The 11719-nt window shown below is 44.8% G+C and overlaps 2 protein-coding genes across 4 annotated transcripts; one reads left to right on the top strand and one right to left on the bottom strand.

Annotated features, from left to right (window-relative positions):
• Positions 1-1762: 1762 nt before the first annotated feature.
• Positions 1763-4832, top strand: LOC105187100 (sodium-dependent phosphate transport protein 1, chloroplastic). 3 transcript variants are annotated; one of them, XM_025298916.1, is made up of 9 exons: positions 1763-1847; positions 1903-2748; positions 2831-2990; positions 3108-3220; positions 3301-3432; positions 3509-3716; positions 3803-3947; positions 4053-4167; positions 4244-4832. In XM_025298916.1, exons 2-9 carry the CDS (start codon positions 2557-2559, stop codon positions 4397-4399), a joined length of 1221 nt encoding a protein of 406 aa, XP_025154701.1. In that variant the 5' UTR covers positions 1763-1847; positions 1903-2556; the 3' UTR covers positions 4400-4832. The 3 variants fall into 3 exon arrangements, with proteins under 3 accessions (XP_025154701.1, XP_025154702.1, XP_025154700.1); XM_025298917.1 differs by lacking the exon at positions 1763-1847 and having other exon boundaries at positions 1858-2252; positions 2444-2748; XM_025298915.1 differs by lacking the exon at positions 1763-1847 and having other exon boundaries at positions 1858-2748.
• Positions 4833-4906: 74 nt separating this feature from the next.
• LOC105183024 (uncharacterized) lies at positions 4907-9519 on the bottom strand (the record flags this gene model as incomplete). The annotated part of the gene is made up of 6 exons (XM_011140868.3): positions 4907-6292; positions 6410-6613; positions 7305-7682; positions 7889-8099; positions 8213-8347; positions 9290-9519. Coding segments are annotated over 4 exons (777 nt in total), but the record flags the coding sequence as incomplete, so codon positions are not given.
• Positions 9520-11719: the final 2200 nt, after the last annotated feature.

The raw sequence follows: 11719 nt of genomic DNA, 5'->3' as shown, positions 1-11719 counted from the left end.
ATTGTATTCCGCCTGATTCGCTGCGATATTTGGTACAGCTGACGATTTAATTATGTATAATAAATTGTTGACGGCCTGTTTGTAAGATTTAACTCTGTAGAGATCTCGGAAATAGTTGTAGGAAGATGCTATACCAAGTTCATATATTACGTAAATAAGGCAAAATATTGCTTCTTGTAAAATGGTATTCCATCTGACTCGCTGCAACTCCTGGTACGGCTGATACTTTATTTATATATTATAAATTTTGGACGGCCGGATTGTAAAATCTGACTGTGTAAGGTCCTCAGGGATAGTTCAAGGAAGATGCTGTAATAGTTTAGCAATTATACGTATCGTTAACGAGGCGAAATTTTGCATCTTGTAAAATAATTTTTGGAGTGATTCGCTGCGATGCTTGGTACGGCGGACGCTTTATTTATTTTTCATAAATTTTAGACGGCCGGATTGCAAAATCTGGCTTTGTGGGGATCTCGGGAATAATGTAAGGAACATGCTATAATAATTTGGCGGTGATATATAACGTCAGCTAGACAAAATACGTCAATTTGTAAAATGGTATTGCACGTGAGTCGCTGCGACACTTAGCTCACTCACCCAAAAGCCTGAAAAGCATTTTCTCGCCGTGTATCGGCCGGCGAAATACCCGAGTGAATAAGACAAGGACAGTGCGATCGATTGTTCGTCCTTGTCATATTGACTTGACCCAACCTTCCTGCTCTTGCGCTCGCGCGCACGGTGTTGATTCGCGATCTCGCCGCACGAGGCCTCCAAAGTCAACGCTGGATTTGTCCCTGGCTCCTATAAACCCTTAAATACTTTAACCTTCGATATCTCCTAAACGGTTAAAGATACAGGAACGAGCCTTTGTCTCCTAAACGTTTCAAGGTAATGGAACAGGCTTTTACCACAATATAGTCCTATATCTATCCTATTCTCACTATAAAGCTCGACTTTCAATTTCCAATAGAAACGGAGATGTTAACAATGTGCGAGCCGTGCTTGTCAAGTACGCTATTATGGTTGTAGCACGGACATAAACCGCCTGAAAATGGATGTAGTACGGACTGCCAGTACATGTAGGTTTTACCGCCGAAACCTAAAAGATGTAGCATCGTTCCCCTTCAAAAGTTGAGAGTTCCCCTCTCAAAATGGATGCAGATGGCGCCCTTTCACAGTGCAGAAAGTTCGGTGTCGCCGAAAACGCCGTGTTGGCCGTTCTCATGTTCCTCTCTAGTAACAGTTATCGAGTTATTAATTCAGAAATCCGACAGTAACCGCGGTACAGCAGCTGGATTCTGTAACTCGTTATTGGATTTAACAACTCTTTCGTTATCGTTGCGCAGCTTTTCTACGGTATACAAAAGCTGCGCAAAGATAACGAAACTGTTGGTAACTCTAATAACGAGTTAAAGAATCGCACCACTGGCCTAGTCGATTCAGCAACTGTTAGCTGCGAGACGTAGGAGCGGCGAGATGAAACATGAATACCACCGGCGTGGTGAATTTTCCCCCACCTCGCATCGGCAATAGTTACTAGCTGTATTATCATGAGTGTAGCTAAATCGGTATTATCTTTGTTCTTCAATTACCTCTGGGCCCTTGGTCAATACAAAAATTTACCCAGGGTTGGCAATCTTTATATTACCTCGTCGGTGATTATATACAGTAGTTGCCGATAATGGTGATAATCTGAATGCTCCTTGATAACAATCTCCTTGATGAAATCTAATCTGTTTTTTTTTTCGAAGATTTTTTTAAACTGGAAAAGAAATCGAGACGATGTTCGACCTCAAAGGAAAGTAGAATCGAACATCGATTCATCGATCGAACATCGTTCTTCCCGGGTAAGTTCCATTTGGTGATTGCGTCCGAGCAGGTTATCATTTTGTTTCTGTTTAGCATTCAGCAAGAAATAAGGATAGAACGTTCGCGGCTGACGCGATCGCCAAGTGGAACTTACTCCGTGTTGACACGTCAAATTGTCAATTTTACAATACGGAATTCAATTCCAACCTCCGAATCGAACAGTGACGCTTAACCAAACTCTAATAATATTTACCGAACAATGGCATTGGGAGATTTGTCTGATTAGACGTTTGGAGTCGGGATTAAGAGAGCGAGAGAGGGAGAGAAAGACAATTTTACAATACACATACTCGTGCTCCGCTCCGGGTTTCCTCGCGTCATTATGGCATTTAATCGTAATTTCTAACACCAAGACAACACATTTATCGCTACAACACGAACAGGTCAGCGCGTTCCCGATGATTTCGGTTATTTTACTGATAAACTCTCGCGATACTTCGTCGTAAAGCATTTCGCTTTTCACAGTAGTGTTGAGGTTAGGCTTCTGTTCTAATTTCACTCTTACGTTCATTACCTTTCCCTTCCGCACGAAATACGGACACGTACACGATTTGCGTGAAATTACGCAAGAAAGTGAAGAGAAAAGGCGAGAACACATCGCGAGAAATCTGCTCGGACTGTGCGATGTGACTACTGTTTGACCGTTTGTGAACGAAAGAGATTAACTCGCGAGCACAGAGGCCGAAGATGCCGAGATTCAGGATGCTGCCTCGTACATCGCAAATCGTGGCTCTCTGCTCCGCCGCGAATTTCATCAACGCCGCAGACCGAGTCATCATGCCGATCGCGATCGTGCCAATGACCGATGAATTTAAGTGGAATCTGTACTGGCAAGGCTGGATACTCTCTGCCTTCGCTTTCGGATACTTTACCAGTCAGGTGAAGTAACAAACTACTTATGTATCATTGTTATGTAAACATGTATATTTGTATCAATGTATTGTTTTGTTTCTTCTTTAAGATTATCGGTGCTAGTACAGCGAGTCGCTTTGGTTGCAAGACAGTACTCATGCTAGCGGTTCTGTTATGGTCAATTAGTACAGTGGTCACTCCGTTGCTAGCACAGTCTTTGCCATTGTTGATAGTTTGCAGGGTAGTTTTAGGACTCGGTGAAGGATTAGGTAAGTTTGAAGTAATGGTAGGACACCCAGTGGTAGGATTATGATTTATTATATTGTTGATTATTATATTATTATATTGTGTGATATAACAGTCAATAGGTTGTTCTTTCTCCACAGGCCTACCAGTGATATTTCACTTATTTGCCCATAATGTTCCTGTGGAGGAAAGATCACGTGCTTTTGGTTATTTGATAGCTGCTGGCTCTGTTGGCCAAGTGGTCGCATCTGTTGTAAGTTTACTCACACGGAAGATCGTACTTTACAAGTTACAGGTAAGTACTTATGTTCTCCACTGTACTCTCTTTTCCAGATATGCCCACGCTTGGCATGGCAAAGTGGATTTTACCTATTTGGGACTACAGGTATTTTGTGGACTTTGTTGTGGCTGATACTGTATCAGGAAACTAACTCTCAGGACGAAATACCGTTATTTGTTCCTAAGGTGAATTTCTAGGTTCAGTTATTTACATTTGATTACTGTGCGATAGGTACAACACGCATTTTTGAATATTTGATAGGTAACTCAAAATAGAAACTTGCGATGGACCGAATTTATTGCTCATTGGCCTCTCTGGGCTTTGTACATAGCGCATTTTGCAATGAACTGGACTAATTATATAATAATGCAATGGCTGCCAACTTACTTGGCAAGAAATCTGTCCGCGGATAAGAGAAGCATCAGCTTGACGGCTCTCCCTTACATTGTTAACTCTCTTATTGGTATTGGTGAGTGAGCACAATAGCAAATTGCAATTTTCCAATTTTATTAAAATGTGTCTGGAAAAACATTTCTCTTGTTTGTTTTATCGCAGTTGCTGGTCATAGTGCTGATAGCTTGATACAAAAGAGGTGGTCGGTATTGTCCGTGAGAAGATTAATGACAAATATAGGCCTAGTAGGACCAGGTGCATTCCTATTGGCTTTCTGTGCCGTAGATAATCTCCTCGCGGCAGTCATGTATGTGCAACAATCTCTGTATCACTATACATTTGCACTATCGTTTGTTTTGCTTTCATGATAATGGGATTTTGCATGAATCACACGCGAATTGCAATTTTGCAGCTTCGTTTCGATATCCATGGGCCTCTGTGCGTGCAATTCTGCCGGGCATCTCAGCAATCACGCGGATATAGCTCCGAATCATGCGGGAGTTACATTCGCAGTTTCAAATACGATTGTAAGGATACTTTTGAAGTATACATCTACACATCACAGTGTAGCATTGATTAATATGTCACGTGGTCCATTTTTAGGCGACAGTACCTGGAATTCTATGCGGCCCGCTGACGGCCGAGCTAGTGACTGCCTCGCACGGCTGGTGGATGCCGGTGTTTGTGTTAGCGGCCGCAATTAATTTCACTGGAGCTATAATATACCAAAGCCACAGCTCGGCGCTTCCAGTATTGTGATATGTTCTACCCTTCGGGCAACGGTTGCGCATCGCCGAAGAGAAGGGAGCGTTTGAGTGTCCGTTGAAGACCATGCAGAGATGCATATTTGCATTGAGTCTGTTATGAGCGATTTTCTAGTGTATTAACTGTGAATACCTGCGAAAGTTACACACCACAAACACTACACGCATATATACATATACACTCGTACATATTTATGCGGCGCGTTCGATTCATTACGCATCGGCCAGTCGATAACATATCAAGTTGCTGTATTTATATTTTAATTGAGTGATCATCATTGAATTAGTTGAATGTGATTTTCAGAAATAGTGCCATAGTCTCTATTTATATAACATGGATGTACAGGACGAGATTGGCTTGAAGGATTAACCGAGGATGTGTTTGCGAAATTTATTACGCGCTTTAATTTATATTATATGTATATATATATATATATATATATACACACACATATTATATATATATATATAATATATATATATATATATATATATACACACATAGTGAATTAATGCGGAAAACATTTTGTGATATGTTCTGATATATCAGATTTTAATTTAACCAGAGTTATATAGGATACGAAGTGTATATTCTATATATAACGCGTAAGACTGTATATAAAAGAAATTTGAACTTTCACGTTTATATGTATATATATATTTTTAAGTAATTTAAAACATCGAAGAAAGAGAAGAGGAGCAAGAGAGACACGATTGATCGGTGTGTCGCGGGGAAGTCGGCAAAACAGCAAGGTTTACATGACCTTAAAATTTACAAATGGTTTAACAGTAACACAAAGCGAGCTGATTCTAAGAAGCAAGACGATGCTTTTATGCGGCCATCAGACGCGACTGACATTATATTATATGGTTTACAAGAGCAGGTCCTTTCTTAAGTATTCCGACCGCAATATCTGCGACAATTTATTTGTGAGTACACTTTTGTTCAGAATGTCCAATCCTGTTTTAATAAAAGCGTGATCTTCGCAAGCAGTCGCGTTCGATTGTTTCCAAGTACCAGCGAGTTTCGCGTCGACGAGCTCCAAGTTATTCTCAGGCGAGAACGTGTCCTTGCTCCGTCCAACGACATCGGCGGACGTGTCCGAACAGCGATTTTCCTCGATGTCCTCTCTCGCGCTTCTCTCCGTATCACCGCAGGTGTTTTCGCATTTCCCGTAAAAGCAAGGCGACCCGATATCGAGGCTCGCGAGTGTACCTGCTATATCGCTCGCTACTTTCGCGTCTCGTAAACGCTCGTCCGCCTCGACATCGGGCAACTTGCGAGTCCTGCCGATATAATCTTGCAAATACTTCTCGATAGAAGCTCTGACGCTCGTTCTCTGTGCGCCGTCGCCTTTAAACGTCATGCCCGTATCTTGCTTTTCGCACCATCTGACACCATCAACGATACCACGCGCGTGTACATTCGTATGCACAGATCGCGTCTTCGCGGCAACAAGCCCCGGCGACAAGTTGTCACTCGAACGTTCATCCGCTGACGTACTCGCGGCTCCGCCGAATAGCGCAGGTGTCGTGTCTTCGTCGATTAAATCGAGGTTGCTCGGATGGTCGTAACCTGCCGATTCGAACCTTGCTCTTCGCTTGGGAAAAATGATCCTTCTCGCGATTTCGACGTCCCTCTCCAAGCTCGGCCTGCTCGCCGCCGCTTGTAAGACGTCGGTCGCGCTTTTGCGCAGGTAACGGTTCGCACCGGGTCTCAGGTGCCGCTTCTGAAGTCTGTCTATGTCACGTGTCATCTCGCCGATTATCGCGTGCCCCTTGCTCGTGCAGACGTCGGCCTTCTCCTTCGTCCAATTCTGGCCCTGCTGCAACGCTCGCCAAGCCGACTTTACGTATTCCACCTCGCGGTTTATGTCGCCTTGCTTATCTGGAGTGTGAATGATTATTGTTCTTTCTTTGTGCAGGTCTGGATACGATCGCGATTGGGGGAATTCTTCAAAGGAGAAAAAGCGAGCAGGAAAATGGCCAAAACAAAGAGACTCACGTCCGGCATGCAGTCTTTTGCTCGCCGTTCCCGTCCTCCGGCCCTCCTTGCCGAGTTCCGGCAGGCAGGCGTCCCGATCAGGACCCGTTGAGTCTGGATTATCCGTTATGAAGTCAACGCGCGAATTTAATTCCGGCAGGACTGACGTTTCCCGTCTCACGAGGGCCGCGTTACGATTCAATACAGACTTGGTCAACGTAGGAGCTACATATACAGTCAACAGATATTAATTCCCGCGGGTTAGAATATATAGGGTTAGAGTCTTTTTAATAATCTCTAAATCTTAATATAGGCAAATATTTCGAAAATGTGCAATTTTACAAAACAAATGTTTCAAATAAAAGTTAGGAATCGGACGTCTTAAGACGTTCTAACCCGAACATATATATATAAAAGTTGCATGGTTTAAAGGCAGACGTACAATAGTGCCCTTGATTTGACCTTGAAACGTGTATTTAGGGTCAAATAAAGATCATCTTAATTTTTCCAAATGGAAATCTTAATTTTTTATTATATCTTCTTTTTCTACCAATTAATTTTAACAACTTTTGTCTGAAATATTTTTTTATTTGACTATTTTTATTATATTTTATTATATTTAAGCAAAATTTGATAATTTTTTCAATATTTAACTTTCGATATCTCGCTATTTGTCTGAAAAAAAAATAGTACTTGACTTTTTTATTCTACTTGATCTCAAGAATATATTGTTAGAATAGCGTCCTGACTTTTGTTAATTTGGTGATTTTGAAATTTCCAAAAGTCGATAAGTCGATAAAAGTCGATAATTGTCCCCCTTTAAACCATACAACATTTGAAACATCTCATTTGAAACATCTTTTTGTAAAGTTGTACATTTTCGAAATATTTGCTTGTTAAAATTAAAAAGACTCACCCTGTAAAGCAGAGCTTTCCTCTCATCGTATTCTTCATCTTTGTACACTTCCAAACAGTTGGAAGGTACGTCGGAGATGACATAAGAAAATCGTCCTGCTCGTTCACGCTCGATCAACGTTGTATACGGTGTTCAGCGTATATTTTAACGTACGAGTAAAATGGTATAGTATGATTTCTACTCGACACCTGTTTTCGCAAGAGCTGACCCTTGACCCGGGTTGCGCGCGGACGGCAGCGAGCGGACGTGCGGCGTTAATGAATTCGTGCGCTCGGCGCGGTCGGACAGGCGAAATTCGTAGACGAGATTCCTTGTTGCCGGGACTCTCACGCGACTCGGGCGCACTTTTTTGCCCTGCTTTGTTATATTCTCCGCTATCTGTTTCGGAGAGTTTTCTCATTAATGTCGATAATGAGCCGCTCTCGTAATGGGAAAAGAGACCTCGCTGCGATCTCAACGAAATTTTTAACTACAGCACGCGTACTACGCGTACAATTTCTAGAGAGAAAGAGAGAGGGGGGGAGTGGGATTAATTAAAGGCCACGCGTTTAATTAAAAAGAACAGAAGCACCGACTGAGCGTACAATGTCGCGCCCAGCTTTAGCTGCACGAAACCCCTTCCTGGACCGCTTCGTCTGGATTAAATTTGGAACCGTGTCGAGTCGTGGACTGCCATTGATGTCGTTACTCGACCGATCCTTTCGCGGATCCAGATTGCCAGCGGGATCGCTGTGCGCCTTGGGAGCCCACGAGGATTTTGACGATTGCTGCCGCTCGACGTTAGCCAGACGCGCTCTGCAATTGGTAGAGTCGCAACTTTACTTGGTCGTCTTGAAATTGTTCGAACGCGTAGCGACCAGCGTGCACTGAATCGCGATTATCAACGAAAAAAGAAGCACGGCCTTCACCTTGTGCAAACATTTGTGCGCTCGGAGCCTTCGCAGCGCCGTTCGTCTCCGCCTTTGTTGTCCTGCGCGGAATACTGTGATTCCGTCGTTCCTTTAGCCGGCTTTCGAGCAGCGCGCCGCGATTTCCGCAAGTGCCTGGAAATTCGCGTTCCACAGACTTCTATATATAAGCTAGACTGAGAACTTCCATTAGTTTTCATGTATAAAAGCATCCCTTACGTAAAACATAGAATCATGCGCGTATGCGTATTGCAAGGTCCCGAAAGGAATGTAACTGCACCACACAGGCATTTGTATTCTAGAAAATGTTAATATTTATCCAATATTTAATATTTATGTGAACATTGAATGTGTTATTGAATGCGACATTGCAAGAGGGAATATTAAATATTGGATAAATATTGACATTTTCTGGAGTAAAAATGCCTGTACGGTTCAGTTCAGTTCAGTTCAATATATGGCTCCGGACTGCATTCAGTTTTGTCCATACGCCATTTTCCAGTGGTATGAAGGTAAAAGAAAAACAGGGACGACGCGTACGCAGTCTCCACGATCAAAAAATATGTCTAGTTACAGGAACCACATCCAACCGCCACGGAGGTGAACAAGAGACTCTATGCCTGTACGGTGCAGATACGTGCCTTTCGGGACCTTGCAACGCGCACGTGCGAAATTTTAATACACACTTTTAGGGGACATGTAAAAGAGGACCAGTTATCGGTCTGGTGCAGCGATTTTTAACCGATGTGTCGTGAGAGGATCCAAGGTGTGCCGTGAAAATTTTTAAGAATTTTAACTGTCATCTTTTTATTACAAATTATAATAAATTGTTTTGTTTTCATTTTTTGGCCGTGATGGTGCATTTTGTTCGTGTAGTAATAGATAAATCAAAAAAGATATATTCTTCTTTTGATCGTCATAATTTAAGTGTGCCGCGGAAGTTCAACTATAGGTTTAAGTGTGCCGTGAGATAAAAAAGGTTGAAAAATACTGGTTTAGTATATAATATAGAAGTCTGTGGTCCCGTCATTCCATGCGCGTGCAACCGCCGCACGAACGTGCAATTTGGGTGCTCACCTCGTCGCTGAGAGCGCGGGCAATCGTCCGTCGGATTGAGCCGCCGGCCCCGACGGCGCTTCTCGCTCTGTGTCCTGCAGGAAAACCGTCAAGGCGTTAATTCTGTTGTACTCCTCGCGATTTTGCTCCTTGGCGCGGGCCGCGATCTGACTTGTTGCGATCCGAAGGGTGTCGACGCGCGATGAGGTGTCGGATCGCCTCGATGACGTCTCGAGGATGAAGGAAACTGTCTAAGCGGACAGTTCTCCCCTTTCCGGAACTTTCTTCAAGTTACACTCGATGGGATTGTATCTTCCACTTTTCAGCGAGCCTTTCGAGCTCCAAGCGACCAGGCTCGCACGGGAAGAGAAGGCCCGTGGATTGCGCGGCGGTCATCGATGACAACCTTCCCGGCACGATGATCGCGAGCGAGCGACGTCAAGACTCGATTTAACAAGAGAAGAACACTGGAAAGGGGGGAGGGGGGCAGGGAAGAGCGAATGTAGGAATGGTCGCAAGTCGAATTTGAAATCAGAAGAACAGAACGTCGCAGATATTTATCAGTCTTTATTCGTGTAACTAATCGACAGATCAAAATATATTATATTATTTTTATATATATTTATATTTATATATGTATAGATGTCGTCCTTTATGACGACATCCGATACAGCTAAACCCACGGGCGACGGGATCGCGCCAGGCCTCGTTTATCACTGATATAATTTGAGATACAAGGAAAATGTTTTGCGCTCGTAGTTTCTTAGTCGATATTAAATGCCATGCAATCGGGCCGTGAGTTGCGAAAGCTCAAATCAAGTCCAGCTTGATCCTTTTGTGCGGGTTCTTCTCACGTAGTGTAAAGAGGGAGAGAGAGAGAAAGGGAGAGAAAGAGAAAGAGAGAGAGATGTAAAGAGTGTGAAAGCAACAACACTGCGCGATATTATTCATTACGTACGACTTTCCTATAGAGATCTCGTCCTAGAAATTAGCGCGAGTCGACCGTTACACCCTACATTGTCGCACCTCGTCGTCCGGCCAACGAGAGAGTCGTCGGGCCCTGCGCGAGCGAGAGAGCCGCGCGAAGGACGAGCGCGTCCGTGAGACTACGAGTACTTGCGAAGCTTCTAAAGGGATCCGCGCGGTCGCTCGGGCACATCGGTGGCGGAAGAGGTCGGAACGGAAGATACGACCGAAGAATCAAGCTGACACAGGGACAACGCATAGGGGGAGGGCAGGAAGGGACGAAGACGAAGGAGAGAGAGGACGTGAGATATCCGGCTGTTCCCCGCTGTCTTCGCAATGGTCGCGGCGAATTCTCTGACGAGGCTCACGATGCCGCGAACAGTGCGAGCTCGTCCGGGGTGATCTCGGCTTTGACTCTTCGAGGACACCGTCGTCGCTGCCGTCGAAGCGAAATAGGCCTCGGGAATCGCTGGCGAGAAGTCAATTCGCACGACGTTCCGCGAGCCGCTCGTGCTCGCAGGAGTCGGATGGCGGCTGGAAGAATGTGCGCGAATTTTCGCGCTCCGAGCGCGCGGTGGCATTTTTTTCTTTGGTTTTTCCTCCTTTTCTGGAAGATTTTACGCCACCGTGTGTGTGTGTGTATGTGTGTGTGTGCGTTCTCGCTTGGTGCGCCAAGCGTGTGTGATTCGAGAAGTGACTTCTTCGCTCGGCGGAATGAGATAAGCACCTTCGTATAAAATAGCTCGACGAACGTAGCACCGTTTCCAGCATCTCGAACATCGTCTCCCTGCGCCGAATGAGCGGATCGAAAAGGATCCTGGTGAATTCACGAAAGCCGCGAGGTCGACTCCCTGATCCCTGCCGGTCGGCAAATTCATTCTGAGGGTTCTCTTCCTGCCAGCTGTGGTCATTATCCGATAGGCGATACGCCTCAGCGCAACTCAACTTTCTGCGGGTTTCTGAGGTACTCTCTGACATCCTAGTAACACAACCGTCCCATCACAGAATCACAAACGGCAGTTGGAGCGACGAGAACGCAACGAGCGGAAGGGAACGTTGCAGTAAGGGAAAATAAATAAATAAATAAGAGTAAAGTGGAAAAAATAAATAAAAAATAAATAACGAAGAAGCAGGAATTTTGTTCCCCCAGTGCGGCTTGGGACCAGGAAACTCGCCGAATGAATTCTACGAGGCTCGCTTTTCAAGCTTGTCTGCTTCTCCGCGGTGGTTTCTGTGCGTATACGCGATACGATACGGGGATGCGAACAATCCTCTCTCCCTTCGCAGCTGCACGGGGTCTCTCGGCAGGCTGCTCGCACTCTATTCTACCTATTAAACCTCCGCCCAGCGCTCTAATTCTGCTGCTGCGTGGCCTCGTGCGGCAGTACGACGCGCTTGATGAGTCCCGGCGGCGCGTCGTAGCTCTGCGAGCCGCGCTCGTCGCCGCGGTCCAGGGACGACAGCAGGCTTCTGGACGCGTTCGGC

The sequence above is a fragment of the Harpegnathos saltator genome, unplaced genomic scaffold (genome assembly GCF_003227715.2).
Source record: "Harpegnathos saltator strain DR-91 unplaced genomic scaffold, Hsal_v8.6 scaffold248, whole genome shotgun sequence".
Lineage (NCBI taxonomy): Eukaryota > Metazoa > Arthropoda > Insecta > Hymenoptera > Formicidae > Harpegnathos > Harpegnathos saltator.
Note: the sequence above shows the minus strand (reverse complement) of the source record. Positions and strands in the feature narration are given on the sequence as shown.